The sequence below is a fragment of the Thrips palmi genome, unplaced genomic scaffold, assembly GCF_012932325.1.
Source record: "Thrips palmi isolate BJ-2018 unplaced genomic scaffold, TpBJ-2018v1 HiC_scaffold_12, whole genome shotgun sequence".
In the NCBI taxonomy this organism is placed as follows: Eukaryota; Metazoa; Arthropoda; class Insecta; order Thysanoptera; family Thripidae; genus Thrips; species Thrips palmi.
In genome coordinates this window covers 7,720,561-7,738,730 of record NW_023144623.1, presented here as the reverse complement: position 1 = coordinate 7,738,730, position 18,170 = coordinate 7,720,561, and the positions used below count along the sequence as shown (strand labels likewise).

The following is an 18,170-nucleotide window of genomic DNA, read 5'->3' as shown; positions in this document are numbered from 1 at the left end:
GCTGAGGTCATAATCTCTTTATTAATAGACAAGATTTTATCACAATAATACACAAAGAACAGCTACAAAGCTAGGTGAAACTTGCCTGATTTAAATATGGGCAGCAATCATAGTAGTAGCAGCTAGCCTATCAAGTTGCGTTTTTAATTCTTTCTAGTTAACTATTGCCTCACCCTAAGGCAACAAAGAGTAAAAGCATCTAGAAGCAACCTTCTTAAATAATAACACTTAAGTTGCGCCTTTTTTAAACAATATTGGAAACATTACCATGAAATGAACTATGAAATTTGTTCCATTTCATCTTTAGGTCACTCACCATGGTAAAATGGCACTGACTTCTCTTACTGCCTAAAATAAAAAATTTAATAATAATCACAGAACCTTACACACAATCCTGCCATCGTTAAAAGCTGTATAACTCTGCATCACAAAGAACTTCAAGGTGCTGGGGCATGCATGGCATTGACAGCAAAGCAAGTTGTTTAATTGAACAACATCCAGTAAAATCCGTGTAAGTTAGTATAATTTACCGGGTAACAATGAAAGAATGACAATGTTATATTGAGAGTCAGTTCTTATGAAGTATCAACCATGCATCAATACTAGGATAACATTTACAAAAGGCTCAATAATGTGTCCGAGTCTTGAAATGAAACAATGAGCACAGTGGTTATCACAAAACCTGGTAAAACAGACAAAATTGTGAAACCAAATGGCCGACGATTAACTATAAGATCACTAATTGGTCAGAAAGTCACTTGTTTCTTAAGCACTGCCAGAAAATTTAGAAAACAAGACTTTGGGGGAGGGGGGGGGGAATGACATAAAAGCGCATAAAAGCACTATACATGAACACAGGTAGGAGAAAGTTACTTCTCTTGTGCCATGTTAATCCTGTAGAAAAGAGTTTACTCTCATATCTATGTAAAGAAGATAAAAACCTCTTGTCACCACAAAATTTACACAGTGAAATTATGATTCTGACTAAAGGCCTTAGCTCTCAATAGGACAACCATTCTAAATAATTAGTCAGTTTTAATACAAAGATGTTAATACACATGAAATTTGTAGCAAAAAGGGAAAATTACTAGGTGGTCTTTAAATTTCATCAGACAGAAACAATATAGTTACGAAAGGAAAAAAAGAGGAAAATATCATAATACAAAAATATCATTTAGCAGTAACAGCTCCTTAACTTAATATGTACAGTTGTTTTATTAGAATGAAAGGCACTCACAGATCAAAAAGGACTGGGAGCTTTTCAAGCAACTATGGTAGTTCACAGCACACACCACTCGCAGGTTAGTTGGAAGAATCCCTAGCATCTTATGCAGCTTCAGCCTAGCGAAGTGAAGTTTTTGTCTTTCTTTTGTGTGAGCCCAAATCATTCTAAAGTGACTGCATTAGATACATTTTAACAAACAACACACAAGAGGTACGGTATCAATTAACAAGTATTATCTGATTAATATTAACTGAAAAATGATAAAAATAAGAGACTTATATAAACATATCGATAACAGCACATTAAGTTTATCAAACATAACCAGTTAAAATCAACATTATTATACTCAGACAGCCCCATTTCAAAATTGAGATTATTTTACAAGAGGGACACCAGAGCGAAGGTGCCAGTATGATAGATAATGAGTTTTGAGTTAAAGTGAAATGATAAAACAGTGCTTTACTTTGCTAATTTTCCAAACAAAATTTCTTATAAACTGTCCAAGTTTTTGCCGAAGTTCATTTTTAGTAGTAATTATAAAAAGCACCAAAGCAGCTAGTCCAACAGGAACCTCTCATTATGTTTCCTTAAAGTAAAGCTACACTTCTTGTAGCTGGGAGAAAATAAAAGCTTTGGAATGCCTTCAGAGCGATAAGAAGGCAAGACTGAAAACTCCTACCATCCACCTTGTCAAAACAAAACATCAACGCCATACTTGACCTTGCTAAAACCTAAACAACATATCACAATTACAGGTGAAGGAAGATTCATACCCACCACAACAAATTCAAACATTATGAGAAGCTGATTCATTTACCACAAACAGTAAAATACTTTGTCTTAATGGGAGAAGACTGAAGTTAACCCTTTCTCATAGATTTTGTACCATTGAAATAATTGAAATTTAACTCATAAGATGTTTGTTAAGCTGTGTCTGGTACTAGTCATTCCTCCACATCACAAGAAACAGAGGATATCATGTCTGTTAATGCAGTATAGTATGACTGATCTGTGTCAATGGACGGATGGTGGGTTAGAACAAAAAGCCATTTCTTTGGAGGTCACCTGATAGTTCAGTTCACAGTTACAATATCACCTCCACAGAGCAACTCATCCTTTGGAACAGATCATTAATTAACTGAAGGCTTCAAGGGTGGAATTTCTACAAAAACACCTCCATATAGCTTTACACATGCACACTAATTTGAATGAACTAACAAAGGAATGAGCGACTGATTACATTATAGATTCAGAAAAGAAGATGCATTGAATAAAATTCCTTGAATAAAATTACAATTGTTGATCAATAACACATGCGACTAGAAAACTTACCTAAAATAAATATATCTGATCGAATATATAATCTGAAAAGGTATTGAAAAAACCTGGGAGTACACAGTGATAAGACTCCCACACTTCATACAATACAGTAATAATTGAACCATACTGAAAATATCTCATGCAATTTAATGAAAATTCGTGGGCAAGATATTAGGTTTTCAGAAGCAAACAAGCCATAATTGATAACTTATTTTTACTCTTTTGGTCCTTAGTTTGAAGTAATAATAGAAGCTCGTTACCAATCATACAACTGCAGGTTTGCGCTCACTGGAGTTTGACCTCTGAGAACTTGATGAAGACCTTACAGACACTGTTGGAAGACCTGCAGCAGACCAAGAGCCAGGAACTTCTTCTGCTTCTTCAGCACCCTCACACGTTTCATCTAAAACACACCCTTCTGCTTCACTTCTACTACCCAGCAAAGCCACACGGGAGCCCCACTGGCTTGGAAGCCCTCCACGCTCAAAATGATCATCTGAAAAGTCCAAATCGGTGGGTTGACTGTTGATAGAATGCTCTCCTGAAGACATGTTGTAGCATGTCACTGTTTCTTGACTGTCTCCTGCAAAAGTAGAACGTAGAGAATATACAACCTTTACGTTCAAACTCCAATACTGTATAGAGGTAACTTTAATTTATGGAAAATTCATAGGAAATAGGCCAAAATACCTTCTTGTCTTCCTGCTGAGCTTGAAGAAACATCTTCTTCGGTGGGTGCAACAGTAGAGGTGTCATGCTGACGTCTTTGTGATTGAGCATTAAGTCTGCGATGATTAACAATTCTCTCTATCCAATTGAGGTGCTGACTGGTGCCACCTGGTACAGTTTCATTTCCAGTCGACGAAGTGGCTGCACCTTCTTCAGCTTGAGGCCTGCCACTCCTTGATGACGTTGAAGAAGATGCGATAGAAGAGTATGAGCTCCCAAATAAACTGGGAGACGCAGTTGAACTCAAAATAGCATTTCCCTGAGCACAAACAAAATACAGTTGCCTGGATAGCTCAAAACAACACAGCATATTTGTCAGTAAACGAAATATCGGACAAATCTTACCGTAGGTCTATCAAATGTTCCTCCTTGAGTGCCTTGAGGCCCACCACGAACCAGAGGAGTGGTATCATCAGCATCAGTATCAGAGTCTGAATCAGACATTCTTTCATCCTGAGCGAACACCTTGCGTTTACATACTGGACACACACGTCTATTTCGCGTCAACCAGGGATCAATACATTTGCTATGGTAAGCTGAAAATTTAACAACTTATAAGTTTCTGAATACTACTATTAAAAAAATCCATTGGTCTTTTTGAAATGAGCATAATTTGCATACCATGAGAACAAGGAAGTATGCGCAATTTCTCTCCTTCCTGGTAATCATCTAAACAAATAGCGCATGTTTCATACGGATCTCCCTTCTGGAACTTTGATGTAGGTATTTGACGCAAAGATGCAGCAGGAAGTCTGTGTCTTCTTTGACGGCGTCTATCTTGTAAACATTTCAGAACCTGAAGGAGTCATCAATGAGAGCATGGAATAATAAAACCTTTGTAACCCGCAAACAATTATTCTATTTTATGAACTTACCATGAATGTAAGCATTATAAGGCAACATATACCAACAACAGTGGCGAATGGAAGTAGAAGATGAGTGTTGATATTAAATGGCATTTCATCATTTATCAAAACATAATGACGACATGGAAATCTACAACACAAAGGATCGTTTTTGTTTCTTTCAGCATGTGTTCCAGTGAAATAAGTTAAAACCAGTGTGGGAAACTTACGTTTCATTATACAGGTATTTAGCTTTCAAGAAAGCCCCAGTGTGTTCACCAACAAAAACGGAGGGAATGTTGATTCCAGAGCTATTTACAGCAGACATTGGTTCTGTTGAGCAAAGAGCACATCAACAATTCAAATAAATGGAGAAACATCAAGTCCACATTTTACTTTATGTGAAGAGAGTGTCACCCACCAAGGTCGCTGGAGTTGACATTGTGAACTATGACAGCTTTGTAATGACTTGATTGTGCATTTCTGACTTTGGTCTCATAAGTACATTCACCCCTCATGATGAGTAATATCCAGTTTTCTGTAGTTATGTTGTCTACTTTCGGTGGTGGTTTTACTGGACCACATGCTAAGGCTGGCTCTGCATACACCAGATAGCCCTGCCAGCAAGTAAAGTCGCCAATAAGTAACCGATTGTGGGGTTCAGTAACAGTTCACAGAGTGTATGAAATGACTGAAATTACCTCAAGACCTTGAAGTGGAAGAGAATCACCAAAGCGAGCTTGCAAGTCTCGAAACTCAACTTCAACTTGTTGGAATGGATCCTCACAGTAAACAAGTATGTCAGCCCCAACAATAGTGATGCTTTGACTGAATAACGCTATGCTGCTTAAAACAGCAACCATGTAAAGTGCTGTTATGTGACGTGGAAGGGGGCATGATGGATTCATCCTTAAATCTGTAAAAAATGTACATTTTTGAAAAGCTGCATGGAATTAGTTTTAAACCATTTATCAGAAATAAATTCTTCGAAGATATCTTACATAGAGGCATTTGCCTTACTCTGTGATGATGTTTTACACGTTTGGGTGGGGGGGCTTTAGTCAAATTTAAGGAACAGTATCATCACAAGCCACCACGAATTGGTGGTCTGACAGGAAGAAACTGCACAGCATGACCCTCCACCCCCTCACACTGCATTTAGAATCACTGCAAGAACAGAAAAAGAAAAACATAAATGTTACAATGCAAAATCAAACAGATTGTGGCAAGAGTTTTAAAAAAATTACAATTATTATAATTATTATTTTATCTTGCATGTTGATGTAATTGGCAATGAAGAACAACATTTGGAAGAAGGTTTACAAAAGGCTGTGACAAAGACGACATGAATAAGTCTTGAGGGCCATGCCAATAATCTTGAACGGTACAAAACAAAACTAAAAAGTAAAGGAGCATCATCACATTGATCCAGGTCAAGAGCGGTCAACACTAGGTCAAGTGATAAGATAGAGCTCTCAACCAATACGGATGAAACTTGTGTTATTACCAGCTTCCAGAGTTACTTTGTTATTAATGTTGCATGATAATTAACTAATTGCTGACTGGCAGCAAAAGCTGTCTAGTCTTTTCATAATTTTAACTTAAAGAAATGGAGCTTCAGTGTTTTTGCATTCGATTCAAAGTGGACATTTATGCTTTTTTTTTTACCGATGAAGGCAATCAGAGAACACATTTGAAACTATTGTTGAAGATAGATGTCAAGTAGGCCAAGATGATATTTGCTGAAGATTCTGATTGAACAGAAGTTCAAGTTCATTAATGGCCTTGTGGTTCATGTACCAATGACTCAATCGCACATGCCAACTCTGACGTTTCCGCTGGAATGATTGTTAGGTAATAACACAAATCTTTCAAGTAAACAGAATTTAAGGAATACTTTCTTACAATGTTTAGTAAGTCCTGATAGGTGTGGCAATGATTACAGGGAACATTACTTACTGATGCTCCGCTACACACATTTTACGACTTAACAAGCTAAACTTAACTTACAGAGGTAAATAAAACAGCAAAATAATGTTTAAGACGAAATAGGAATTGTTGCGATACATGGAATAGGATACTGTTGCACGCATTCAATTAATAATTACAAGGACAAAAACACAAAATAACCACTAAGGGCCTGAACTAGTTGCTTTGGGTAGAGGGAAAAAGCGACGTGAGTTAACGTTCGTTAGATTCAAGAAGATAACGCCACACGGGCACGAGCGAGGACAGACGAGTGGATAACACTAATTACACAAAACACGAGAAAACAAAACGAAAATGTGACAGCGGAGCTCTGGCAATAATATTAACGCCTGCGTAGAGAGAGACAGGCCTGGGCACGCAAACAAAAGACTTTAAGACAGCACTGGTAGCAGATGACATGAGAAGGGAGAGTAGACGGGCAGAATAAATAAAACTCACCAGTATTAGAGCAAATGCGGATAAAATAACAATTGCCAATTACACCACACTAAACAAAATCATGCACATACACACAACACACACAAGGAGGCGATGCAGAATGGGGTATGTTCCCAACGCAGAATGCGTACTGCGTCGGTGTCGTACTTGGTCAGTACTTGGTCAAAGCTGCTCTGACAGACCAGACGACATGTGTTTTGTTTGTGCTGTGCTGTTGCTCTCAGTTAGTAGGCGGGTTAGGTGGACTTGAGTGAAATTTCACCTGAGATCAGCCTGTAATGCGTGTTTGATTGCTTGTTGACAGTGTATGGCATGAACGCACAAGCTTTTGGGTACAAGTGCAACTCCAGACCTGGCCGAGAGATGCTGAACCTTCTTTGCTGATGCTAGTTTGCTTCGGAGGAATCATCAATATCAACCTGAGGTGCCCCGTCTGAAGATAATCTGAAGATAAAAATGCCTGAGATCAAAATAATTCCCTTGGGTGCCGGTCAAGACGTCGGCAGGAGTTGCATCCTTCTCAACATTGGAGGCAAGAAGATCATGCTGGACTGCGGCATGCACATGGGCTACCAGGATGAACGGAGGTTCCCTGACTTCTCATACATCACACCTGAAGGCCCTGTCACTGGTTACATTGATGCCATAATTATATCTCATTTCCACTTGGACCACTGTGGAGCTCTGCCATATCTGACTGAAATGGTAGGGTACAATGGGCCCATCTATATGACACATCCAACGAAAGCCATCGCTCCAATTCTCCTGGAAGACATGCGCAAGGTTTCTGTTGAGCGGAAGGGGGAAAGTAATTTTTTCACATCACAAATGATTAAGGACTGCATGAAGAAAGTGATTGCTGTGACTTTGCATCAATCTGTCATGGTTGATAACGAACTAGAGATCAAAGCTTATTATGCTGGCCATGTACTTGGTGCTGCTATGTTCTGGATAAGAGTCGGCAATCAATCTGTTGTATACACAGGAGATTACAACATGACCCCAGATCGCCACCTGGGAGCTGCTTGGATTGACAAGTGTCGTCCTGATGTATTGATAACAGAATCTACCTATGCAACTACTATAAGAGATTCCAAACGTTGCAGGGAAAGAGACTTTTTGAAAAAAGTTCACGAATGTGTTGAAAGAGGAGGCAAAGTATTGATACCTGTTTTTGCATTGGGTCGAGCTCAAGAATTGTGTATTTTGCTAGAGACATACTGGGAACGTATGAATCTAAAAGTCCCCATATACTTTGCTGTTGGTCTCACTGAAAAGGCAAACAACTACTACAAGATGTTTATCACATGGACAAATCAGAAGATTCGCAAGACATTTGTGCAACGCAATATGTTTGACTTCAAACACATCAAACCATTTGACAAAGGATACATAGACAACCCTGGTGCTATGGTAGTGTTTGCTACACCTGGCATGCTGCACGCTGGACTTTCTCTCCAGATATTTAAAAAATGGGCCCCAAATGAAAACAATATGGTGATAATGCCAGGCTTCTGTGTTCAAGGAACTGTTGGTCATAAAATATTAAATGGTTCAAAGAAAGTGGAAATGGAAAATCGTCAATTTGTTGAAGTCAAAATGTCTGTCCAATACATGTCCTTCTCAGCACATGCTGATGCCAAGGGCATAATGCAGCTGATCCAATACTGTGAGCCTCGCAATGTTTTACTTGTTCATGGTGAAGCAGCCAAAATGGAATTTTTGAAGGAAAAAATTAAACAAGAGTTTAAAATTGATTGCTTTATGCCAGCCAATGGAGAAACTTGTGTAATTCAAACACCCCATAAAATTCCTATTGATGTCTCTCTTCCTCTTCTGAAGGCAGAGTCTGTCAAGTACAATGCTCAGCCTCCAGACCCTAAACGACCAAGAATAATCCATGGTGTTCTTGTGATGAAGGACAAGTCCACATGTTTGATGGATGTGGATGAGGCATGTAAAGAAGCAGATATCAGCAGACACATGGTGCGATTTACATCAACAGTAAGGTTGGAAGATTTTGGACCAGCTGCTAGAACCACCGATAAGCTTCTCTTACTTGTCCAGGAAAAGCTCAAAGGCTGGAATGTCCTTTATCAGGAGGGAAATATATCCATCGAGTCTGTTCTAGTTAAAGTGGAGGGCGCAGATGATGAAACCAAAACTGTATATATTTCTTGGACAAATCAGGATGAAGAATTAGGAAGTTTCATACTTGAACTCATTCAAACAATGGGACACTGACAGTGAACCTTAGTGCTAGAGACTTGGAGTCTGTCTCTTTACTGAAGTATTTTTGTCAAGACTGTTATTGCAGAGTGCTTTATGAAGGTGTTTGGAATTGTTACAGTAATAATAATTTTTGTTGATGGCTCAAACCCTATGTCCAGTGAATTTTGAGATATTTCTTACTGTATAGAGATGATTTAGAGGTCCATTTTTCTGTATTTGTGCCAGTTTAGTACGTAATTTTCATGTAAATGTACATTTTTCTAGAAAATTAAATGAATATTAAAAACTAATTTTCATCTGTAAATACATTCAGTGTTGTTTTATTGAATATTCTACATTTACAATTCTGAAGTGAGGGTAGTTAAATAGCATAGAAACAAGATTAAAATCAACAAATGTTATGAAAGTAGAGAATCTACTTCAAGTGCTTGAGGTGCTCCTCATGATCTTTGTGAATCTTGCGTTCAAACTCCTTTCGCTTCTCTTGATTGCCAGGGCTGTTCACTGGAACAAAATACAAGATGCATTAAGGCAGATTCCGACATGTTACAGGATTGGTACATAATTGATTCGACTGAATAGAAATACTTACAGGCATTGTTAAGGAAGATGAAGAATGGAATGGAAAGGCCATAACCAATGACTGACCACTTGTACCGCCAGTTGGCATGGTTGAAATACATCTTGTAGGGGAAATGGGTGAACTTGGCAGCCATGGTGTATGGGTACTCCATGGGCCTTGCTGGGATTTTGTTGGCCGACATCTTGCCTAAAACAAATATATCATAAAAATAAGATCAATAGAGCAAGAACTTTAAGAGAAACGTAAGAATAGTGGGCAATTTTTAACATACGCAAAATTTAAGACTCAGAAACCTTACAGAAAACTAAAGATTGAGACGCAAAAGAAGAGATGACTCGAAGGTATCGAACAAACAAGTAGAGAAAATATCAAAGATATCAAAGGAATTAGGGCTGCAACCAAGGGATAGGCGGCTAGAGAGGTTAGGAACGAACGAATGACACTTGCACGTCTCTTCAGTCATTCATGAGAGATGAGACAGCGGTCGACAAAACTCAGCAGAATGTAAAGCAGTCCAGTACCTGACAAAGGATGCGACAATCGCCAATATTCAAGCTCAAAAGCGTACGTTCAAGTCGATACCAAAAGGAGGGTAATTCGTAACAGAGACGGCAGATACCTGGGTTCAGTTCTTAACGCACATTCAGCCCCACTTAAAAGAAACCCAGCAACTGTGAAATAGAGATCACCCTGACAGCAGATACCCATAAATAACAAGAAAAGTCACCTGAAATTGAATCGGTCGATTGGAGAGACCTTCACGAATGAACCTCAAGCACGAGCAGACAGCTGAGTTCTCCTCACAGCCGAGTGGAGCCAGAGGTCGAAACTTTTCAATTTTGAAGCAAGGCGCTGACATGATGAATTTCTCTTAGAGCAAAGATCAACTTCTCATACATTGTGTACGTCGTACGAAGTTTTTCTGTGGGAATTTTTCGACGCCGAAGTTTTGAACTGTTGATCATGGGTTGTAGCGTTCTGTGTTTATTTTTATAGCTGTGCCTTCTGTGTCAAGTGACAGTGCTGAAATACTTTTGGCCTCCAAATTAAACTAAAGGCTAAACTTCAATAAAATCTTTTGTTATTGGTTGGTTTGCTGGTAGAAGTTCCCACTTTTTAGTCTCTGGCTGCGCGCCAGACTAAGTTTTAATTTACTTTATTCCTTTTTCAGAGGGAGAAACAATGGCTTGGAGTGGCAGCATTAACTGGGATTCCGAGCATGAAAGCACATTTCGGAGCACTCAAGGAAACTTGGAGAGGGCATCGCAGAGTATTGCTAGATCTACTCAAATAGCTGTTGAGACGGAACAAATTGGGTCATTATTTTGTGAAGAATGTGTGGCTTTGGTGTCTACTTCGGTATGGATCTTCACGTAGCTCTCTTTTCTTTACAGAACTGAAGTTGTCAGTGAATTGGGACAGCAGCGTGAAACACTTCTACGAGCTCGTCAGCGAGTTGCAGATACTGATGAAGAACTTAACCGAGCAGATGCAATACTGCGGAAAATGAAATGTGGGGTGTTATCCAATAAGTTGACTTTACTTTTGATAATTTTAATGGAAGGTGGAATTCTTGCCTGTCTTGTGTACCTCAAATTTTTCAAGAAAAGTTAATATCTATTCTTAGTTGGCAAATATTATAAAAAAAATTTATCTAAGTCACTTGTACTTGCTTATTTTCCATCATAGACTATATTTCTATTATTATTTTTATTTATTGCCCATGTTTGCAATTGAACAATCAGTGTTAGAACATGTTCTATGTGCCTCATTTAAATTCATTCAAATTTATAGGATGGCACAATCCTTCCAAGACATTAAAGAGAGTTTTGTACTACTTCTGAAAAGAAATATTAGAAAGCCATTCCAGTTGTTGCTTCATTTGTCAAACAGTTCTGGCAACAGATTTCATTTCTTTGGGGCCCAAACTATTTAATTGTGATATTATCTTGTGATAAGTAGGGAAAGTCCCTCATAAACTGTAAATATATAAAATATAAAAACTTTTTATTCCAGCATGGCGTTTACTTCAAGTAGCATTTGATCTAGAGGTAATTTTTTTCTGAACTTTTTATCTCCTTATTTACAAGTCAACATTTATAGTTTTTTCAGAATCCTTGTAAATCATTCTATCTGAAAATTTGAGCTCTGAAGATGGCTTGAAATGCTCAAAAACACAGATCTGAAAAAAATAGAGAAGAAACACAGTCAAAAAGGTTCTAAAATAGTTTGCAATAATTAGTGATCAAAGTTTCATACCTCATTTGTGCCGCTTTGGAACAGAGGAGCAGGGGCAAACAAGGTTCGAAGTGGTCCAATAGTGGAGTAGCGGCCTATATTAAAGCCATTTACGAAGACAACTCCTTTCCCCCATCCTTGCATATCAAGGAATGTGTCAGTAGGTTGTTCCACATTCAACTTAAACTTCAACATTACTGGCCCATTCCCTGCTACTTGGTTTTGAGTCCAATTCTTCAGTCTGCACAAAAGGAGGAAAATGAATCATATTTATGAAACCATTAAATAGAAGTAACTGATAAAACTTGTAAGCTGTATGTGTATTATAAACTGTCTGCGTTGAGCCTTACCTTCGCACCCATTTTCCTTTGAACTGCAATGCATAAATTGTAAAATCTTGAACTTGGTTGCCATCTACATAGACCTGATTAGATGTAAGCCCTCTGACTTGGTTGAAATCAGTTGATAGCTTCCCATAGTTATTGCGACTCCAATTTTCTATTATAATATCTAGAACTGCAGTAGTGGCTGAACTTAATTTCAAGTCAAGGGTGTTTTTGTCTGAACTGCAACAGTCAACATGATATTCAATATATAAGTACTTTTATCACTTCAAAATAAAAACAAATGGCTTGAGCAAACACCGCTATTCTTACTCTGAGCACCAATATCCAAAACCTTTCAAATCATCAACAGTTTGAAGAGGCGGTGACTTCAGTTCATTGTTCACCATGACCATTGCAGCTCCATTTATCTTTCCATCAATTTTCAGCGTTGAAGTGGGTGTTAGACTTTGATCTTTCTTTCGGTAAACAATGTAACCAAAGTTCTGTCCACTCCCTCCATTAGCTTGATGATATTCCATGTAAATAGGTTGAGGTGAATCTTGTTTGTCTTCAGCATCCTACAATGAGCCGCACGATTATTTTGTTGTTTCATCTTTTTCTCAGAAGTTTGAGAGGGCTGAATAATTATTAACTTACAACTTGATCCAATAAGCTGTTCCAATTCAAGAAATCTGGTGAACTTAAGGGTGTATAAACTTTCTTCGGGGTTTCTACAGGCCGCTCAGGTTTCCTGAAAGTCACCTTTTGGTATTTGGCCAAGAGGGAGACTGTGGCTTCATATTTTTCAGTGTAATCACCAGCCTCTGATAATGGTGCATCATAGTCTACACAAAAAAAGAAAAATAATTAACCTCTTGCCTCGTCAAAACAAAATATATACGCTTCAGAATTTCAGATTCATGTTACCGTAAGAGGAAATATCAGGTAGGTAGAATGGGAACTCCTTATATACATTGCCCCCATTTAGAAATCCAAAGGATGTTCCACCATGGAACATATAGAAATTTACTCCAGATGGGTATTTAAGGATATCTTCAAGAACTTTCTTGAAATCTGCAACATGATGTACATTGCTTTTAATTCTGCCTCAACAATAAAAAATTACAAGTATGGCTGAACATGCACTTACTGTCTAGGGTCATTCCATGATGAGCTTCTCCCCAATGGTCAAACCAACCAGTCCAAAACTCCATCACCATTGCAGCTTTGTTTGGTTGCAATTCCTTCAGGAGGTTCAGTTCGCCAGTTGGATTCTCGTTAAAATTGGCAACTTCAAGCACTGCAAAAATAAAAATTGTAGTTATGCATTATGACTGCAAAAGAGATTTAAGAAAAAATAATGTAGAGAGTAATACCTCCTTCAATTGCACCATACTCTCTCCCTTTGGATGGAGTGTCAGAAGTGAAGAACAATTCCGCAAGTCCTGCTTTTTCAAACATTGCTTTAATATCTCGTAAGTGCTGTTTGTCAGTATCCTTGTTTGGTTCTTTAGTGTTTCCATATTCATTTTCTACCTGGAAAAAGAAAACATATTTTTAAATGCCAATGTTTCATCAACTTATTCTACAAAAAAAGAATACCAACCTGGAAGGCAATAATAGGTCCTTGTCCAGTAGAAAATTGCAAATTTTTAAGAATTGGAAGAAGCACATCAAAGAACCTCTGCACTCTCTCTGTATATTTTGGGTCGCTGGTTCTCACTTTAATTGATGGGATTTTCTGAAGCCAGCTGGATGAAACACAAACAGGTGAGCACCAGCCATAGACGAATTCTTGCCGACTAAAATATTCAATCAAATATGTCTTTCTTACCTCGGCAATCCCCCAAACTCCCATTCAGCACAAATGTAAGGTCCAGGACGCAAAATTGCGAGAAGATCTTCTTCTTGAGCAATCTTCAAGAACGTTCTGATGTCTAAGAAAGGAGACATGTCTTCACCGCCGTTTCCAAAATCAAAGACCCCATCATAAGGCTCATGAAGATTCCATGGCACATATCTGCATGCAATTAGAACGATGTATCAATGAATGCATCCAGTGTATTCTAAAAGGCATTTTTTGAAAGTGCAGTGGTGCTTCCCCCGCACCCACCCTTAGCTTACGTCTCGACTGCGACGAATCCCGCGGCCCTCAGCTTGCGGAGGCGGTCCCTCCAGTACTGGGGGTGGACTCGGAAGTAATGAATGGACCCGCTGTGGAGTGAGATGACCTTCTTGTTGAGAGTGAAGTCCACCGTGCCGGCCTTCAGTCCCTCCGTGATACCCCCGGCAGTGTAGTACTCGTACACACTGGGATCTGTGACAAACAGAAAAGAGCATTTGAGTTCGAGTAGCGGCAACCATTTTCCAGACGAACCAGATAATTCAAAATGCACAAAAGTAAACAACACAAAGCCCGATTGGTCCATTTATTGGAATGTCGTTAATACCCAGAGTGCCGGATGACATCGTGACCAGTGACTTGACTGACAGCTGCGAAGTAACTATGATTGCTGACTGACTCGGATGATGGCTCCCGAGTTCCGAGCTCACCGCCCGGTACTTTTTTCAGGTGTTGTTCTGTACTAGTTGCTGTGGCGCGTGACTTGATGGCGATCTCGTCTAACCTAACCTGTGCCGGCCCGAATGCCCGAATGGAAAGGAAGTTCGGGTAGGTTCGGGCCTTTCGTCCCGAACCCGAACGAAGTCATCATGGCGCACGATTCACCCGGCGCTACGCCCTGCACGAGAGACTCTCGCCGCAGGGGCGAGGTAGGCCACCATTCTCGCAACGCTGTGTAACGGGGCGGGTTGGCAGGCGCTAAGCGCGTAGAGCGATTGCGATTAACGGCTGGACCACAAGTGATCGTCTTCCTTTCGGGCCCGCCCCGCCATGTCGGTGATTCACCAGCACATGACGGGTCGTCCCTACCGAGAGTAGTGGTTTTCTCGGTAGACCTGGTTCATACGCCCACAGAATCTCCTACATCCCAAACGGGTAATGTAGGGCTCTATAAGTGCGAAGTCACCGCTTCCACGTCACAGCCGCTAATTTACGACGATCTAGGCTGGCCTCAAGGGAAAGTTTGTTAACCCACGGAGTACTGAGCTAATTTCTACGAACGGCATCGCTTATAGGATGTGGCGTGGTGACATGCGGGATATAACCATATGAGACTCACATCACAACGTGATCGAAGCAGTTTGCTTTATTGTTTTCGGCAGTGAATTACATTTTAGCGTACTGCTAGTTACCTTGGGTATGAGGTTTGTCTTTTATGACGAGAGGTCCGAGGACATAGCCCCCCACGACGAACGCGACCACAATGAGTCCGAACGCAGCAATGCAGAAGGCCCATCGGATCAAGCTGGAAAGAAAAAGAATATCATTGCAGGTGCCTTCCGCCACAGTGCCTTGTCTCTGAGCTGCGAATCGAAATAGAAAGATCACAGGGAGACCCATCCTTGCCCTCAGGCAACCGCACTATACTCCGCCATAAAGCTCTAAGGGCTGATTTGGAAACCCAAAAGAAGGAAATATAGGCTTCGCCGCTTACCTCTGCCTTTCCTGGGGCATCGTGCATGGACACGAACTAACTGAAGGCCAGCGCGAGGGTTCCCTCCCGTTCCCTCACGCCTCCTCGTTGGCGATTCTCTCCCCCAAACATGTCCACCACCACATTCCCACAACGGAAAACAAAGCTCTTTGGCAGGGGTCAAAGGCCGACACTCATAAAACGATAAACTTTTCGAGGGGACGCAAGCACATGTGCTGTCTCACACACACAAACCCTCTCTTTTCCCTAACGTGGGCTGCGTAGGTCACGTTTGGTCCGAGGCAATTTTCACTGTGGCACTTCCACCTCCACTGAACTCAATCCTTCCTGACTTTTGGGGGGAGAGGGTGTCTGTTGACGTGATAACCGTACCTGCAGGCGCAGCTGCAAAGGCTGCACATGTTGACTCAGTCTTGGAACAACTCCACTGTTGACGGACGCACTTCCGAGCTCCGCTCTGTGCTGGAATGCTGGGACGTGCTGGCTGCGCAGCACCAACTTGTTCTCGCCGAACCTCCGGACTTGGACGCGGCCCGGGTACTCTCTGGGCACTCGCTGCTCGGTCGAAAGCTCGCTCCTTATCTGGCTCAAGTCCAAAACAGCGTTATTCGAAAAGGATCATCCCTGCCATAAGTTAGGGAGCGACAAAGCGTGCGCACTCACCCGTTATCACGCTTTAATCGCCCGCAATCGAACAGAACTGCCTAGCTTCGCGGTTCGCGTGGAGGCGGGGCCAGGCAAAACAGGATGCGATAGGCGCACCTGAGATTAGATGAGGTGCAGGTTTTGGTGTTGCCTAGGACGCGCGTGCGAGAGCGCGGCGCGGATTCGAACCTCGCAACTCTCATGCCGAAGCCGCCGGGGGCCGCGTCGAGCGACGCAACGAGTCAGCGGCATGCTTGACGTGGACTGAGTTTGTCTGCCCGTGATGGGTTTCCAGAGATGCCGCTCACTGCGGCCGTCGGTCTCTCTCGCTCTCGCACTGTACGGGAAGTCCCATGGGCGCGCGAGGGAGTACCAGCACTCGGGGAAGGTGCCACCGACACCGAGGTGTCACGGTGTCACTGGCGACGGTTGAGGTGCCAAGGCCGGAATGGCCGGATAGGTCGGATGCCCGACGGCTTGCCCGACGGCGTGGGCTGAAAGTGGAGCAAGGGCAAGGCAGTCGTTATCAACAGGCGGGTACGAGGTATCCCGCAGGTTGCCTACCTGCAGGAAAAATTATGGAGCGAGCAAGGACGAGCATCGGATTACTTACCGGAGTCTTCGTGTCGGAACACATGGTAGGCGAGCGGTCCGACGATTCCGGCAACTGAGGGGCGTACTCAAGCGCCCCCGGTTGACATGGTTGAGAGAGCACGCCATCGACATCATGGACGATCACTAGGGCAGGTGCGACAGGTTTCCAGGGTTCGACTAGCGGGGCGGGGGCGATTTGCGCGGGAGGAACACACAGAAATTCAGGTGCTGGCAACAATTTGTACCCGCCCAAGGTGGTGGGCATGGGTCTGAGCACTCTAACTGCGGGGCCAGGGCCTGGATGTTCTTGAGGGGGTCTCACGTTGGGCTGGACTTGTGGGGCGGGGGCGATTCGCACGGGACGAGCGTGGAGAAACTCCGGTGCAGGCATCAATTTGTACTTGGGGGTGGGCGGGGGTCTGGGCACACTAGCAGGGTTTGGTTGTGATTCAGGGTGTCTTGCATAAGGATGGTCGATCAAGATGTCCCTCAACTTAGGTCGCTTCGCAGCAGGTACAAAGTCTTGAAACTTCTTCGATGGGTTGAAAATGGATGGTACGGCATCTTTTTGAAGGCCATAACCACGAAAATCAGATTTCTTAAAGTGCGCCTGCCAAATGCACCATATATCAGTCAAATGCAACACACAACTGGCATACGTCATTGACTTGGTCATCATATTCACCTCACAAATCCGATAATTTTCCGGAGCCCCTTTGGGTCCAAGGCCCCATTCTTGGCCTCGGCCCCTTAATTCCCTACTTTGGGGCCATAGCGCTGCGGCAGGGACATTCGACTACTGTTGGGGGAAATTTTGAACTTGGAACTTTCAAACAGGTTTGGGAATGATTTGATCGTGTGACCAAAATTTCGAAATGTTTCCCATTTTAATTTTGGGCCTAAATTGACCCACACATGATTCACGGGTTTTCCCAAGCCGGGTTTGGGGGTGGCCCGCAAAGTTTTCTCGACGACCTTTTTTCTTGATTATTATTGCGTTTTTGTGTCACGATCATGTAACCAAAGGCTTAGAATTTCAATGTTACTTCTTCTAAAAGGTAAAACTTTTTTTGCGCCCCTTTTCACTTTTGTACGCAAGAAGTAAAAATTAATGCCCCCTTTTGAAAAATTTAATTAATTTAAAAAACCCGTCTTCACTTTCCCCCTTACAGTTCATAAAAAATGACCTCGCAAATCTTTTTAAACTGTGATAAAAAGGGCATGCGGAACGATTTGTTAGATTAAAGAAAAAAATTTTTTAAACTTTTTTTTTCACTTTTTTGCTAAAAAAACAAAAAAAAGGAGCTAAAAAAATTTTTTCACTAATTGTTAAAGAAGAAGTACAAAGTTCTAATAAAACATTAGGAAAATGTCGGAAAAAAACACGTCAATCAAAAATTTCAAAAAACGTTTGATGTCAAAAGCTTTAGTTGGACCACCCCCCCCCTT

General features: G+C 41.4%; 5 protein-coding genes across 12 annotated transcripts; 2 read left to right on the top strand and 3 right to left on the bottom strand.

Moving 5' to 3' along the window:
* Positions 1-2: 2 nt before the first annotated feature.
* LOC117640732 (E3 ubiquitin-protein ligase RNF13) lies at positions 3-6,734 on the bottom strand. 4 transcript variants are annotated; one of them, XM_034377577.1, is made up of 10 exons: positions 6,618-6,734; positions 5,121-5,286; positions 4,821-5,035; positions 4,541-4,736; positions 4,350-4,452; positions 4,150-4,270; positions 3,896-4,070; positions 3,620-3,810; positions 3,236-3,533; positions 3-3,128 (listed from the first exon to the last, which is right to left on the bottom strand). In XM_034377577.1, the coding sequence occupies exons 2-10, from the start codon at positions 5,128-5,130 to the stop codon at positions 2,809-2,811; spliced, it is 1,629 nt and encodes a 542-aa protein (XP_034233468.1). In that variant the 5' UTR covers positions 5,131-5,286; positions 6,618-6,734; the 3' UTR covers positions 3-2,808. The 4 variants fall into 4 exon arrangements, with proteins under 4 accessions (XP_034233468.1, XP_034233466.1, XP_034233470.1 ...); XM_034377575.1 differs by having other exon boundaries at positions 6,547-6,681; XM_034377579.1 differs by having other exon boundaries at positions 5,140-5,286; positions 6,547-6,681.
* Positions 6,656-9,086, top strand: LOC117640731 (integrator complex subunit 11). The gene is made up of 2 exons (XM_034377574.1): positions 6,656-6,769; positions 6,851-9,086. Exon 2 carries the CDS (start codon positions 7,003-7,005, stop codon positions 8,788-8,790), a length of 1,788 nt encoding a protein of 595 aa, XP_034233465.1. The 5' UTR covers positions 6,656-6,769; positions 6,851-7,002; the 3' UTR covers positions 8,791-9,086.
* On the bottom strand, positions 9,069-10,236 carry LOC117640736. 2 transcript variants are annotated; one of them, XM_034377584.1, is made up of 3 exons: positions 10,089-10,236; positions 9,371-9,547; positions 9,069-9,282 (listed from the first exon to the last, which is right to left on the bottom strand). In XM_034377584.1, exons 2-3 carry the CDS (start codon positions 9,540-9,542, stop codon positions 9,194-9,196), a joined length of 261 nt encoding a protein of 86 aa, XP_034233475.1. In that variant the 5' UTR covers positions 9,543-9,547; positions 10,089-10,236; the 3' UTR covers positions 9,069-9,193. The 2 variants fall into 2 exon arrangements, with proteins under 2 accessions (XP_034233475.1, XP_034233476.1); XM_034377585.1 differs by lacking the exon at positions 10,089-10,236 and adding an exon at positions 9,883-10,026.
* A 24-nt stretch (positions 10,237-10,260) lies between these two features.
* Positions 10,261-11,377, top strand: LOC117640735 (vesicle transport through interaction with t-SNAREs homolog 1B). 2 transcript variants are annotated; one of them, XM_034377583.1, is made up of 3 exons: positions 10,261-10,442; positions 10,533-10,677; positions 10,756-11,377. In XM_034377583.1, exons 2-3 carry the CDS (start codon positions 10,544-10,546, stop codon positions 10,973-10,975), a joined length of 354 nt encoding a protein of 117 aa, XP_034233474.1. In that variant the 5' UTR covers positions 10,261-10,442; positions 10,533-10,543; the 3' UTR covers positions 10,976-11,377. The 2 variants fall into 2 exon arrangements, with proteins under 2 accessions (XP_034233474.1, XP_034233473.1); XM_034377582.1 differs by having other exon boundaries at positions 10,266-10,448.
* Positions 11,352-17,331, bottom strand: LOC117640729 (beta-galactosidase-1-like protein 2). Of its 3 annotated transcripts, XM_034377570.1 has the most exons (15): positions 16,741-17,331; positions 16,146-16,621; positions 15,855-16,064; positions 15,181-15,293; positions 14,050-14,242; positions 13,760-13,945; positions 13,532-13,676; positions 13,302-13,461; positions 13,076-13,225; positions 12,853-12,999; positions 12,583-12,770; positions 12,256-12,503; positions 11,950-12,165; positions 11,621-11,840; positions 11,352-11,543 (listed from the first exon to the last, which is right to left on the bottom strand). In XM_034377570.1, the coding sequence occupies exons 3-15, from the start codon at positions 15,881-15,883 to the stop codon at positions 11,445-11,447; spliced, it is 2,094 nt and encodes a 697-aa protein (XP_034233461.1). In that variant the 5' UTR covers positions 15,884-16,064; positions 16,146-16,621; positions 16,741-17,331; the 3' UTR covers positions 11,352-11,444. The 3 variants fall into 3 exon arrangements, with proteins under 3 accessions (XP_034233461.1, XP_034233462.1, XP_034233463.1); XM_034377571.1 differs by lacking the exons at positions 15,855-16,064; positions 16,146-16,621; positions 16,741-17,331 and adding an exon at positions 15,483-15,633; XM_034377572.1 differs by lacking the exons at positions 15,181-15,293; positions 15,855-16,064; positions 16,146-16,621; positions 16,741-17,331 and adding an exon at positions 14,376-14,535.
* Positions 17,332-18,170: the final 839 nt, after the last annotated feature.

Coding starts and splice junctions, on each gene's coding strand:
- LOC117640729 (XM_034377570.1), bottom strand. CDS start 15,883: ATGTGCAGCCTTTGCAGCTGCGCCTGCAG. Junction 13,946..14,049: donor GGATTCGTCGCAGTCGAGAC/GTAAGCTAAGGG, acceptor AATTGCATGCAG/ATATGTGCCATGGAATCTTC. Junction 11,544..11,620: donor TCCAAAGCGGCACAAATGAG/GTATGAAACTTT, acceptor TATTTTTTTCAG/ATCTGTGTTTTTGAGCATTT.
- LOC117640736 (XM_034377584.1), bottom strand. CDS start 9,542: ATGTCGGCCAACAAAATCCCAGCAAGGCCCATGGAGTACCCATACACC. Junction 9,283..9,370: donor CATCTTCCTTAACAATGCCT/GTAAGTATTTCT, acceptor ATTTTGTTCCAG/TGAACAGCCCTGGCAATCAA.
- LOC117640731 (XM_034377574.1), top strand. CDS start 7,003: ATGCCTGAGATCAAAATAATTCCCTTGGGTGCCGGTCAAGACGTCGGC.
- LOC117640735 (XM_034377583.1), top strand. CDS start 10,544: ATGGCTTGGAGTGGCAGCATTAACTGGGATTCCGAGCATGAAAGCACA. Junction 10,678..10,755: donor GTTGAGACGGAACAAATTGG/GTCATTATTTTG, acceptor TTTTCTTTACAG/AACTGAAGTTGTCAGTGAAT.
- LOC117640732 (XM_034377577.1), bottom strand. Junction 4,737..4,820: donor TTCCACTTCAAGGTCTTGAG/GTAATTTCAGTC, acceptor ACTTGCTGGCAG/GGCTATCTGGTGTATGCAGA. Junction 4,453..4,540: donor TGTCAACTCCAGCGACCTTG/GTGGGTGACACT, acceptor TTTGCTCAACAG/AACCAATGTCTGCTGTAAAT.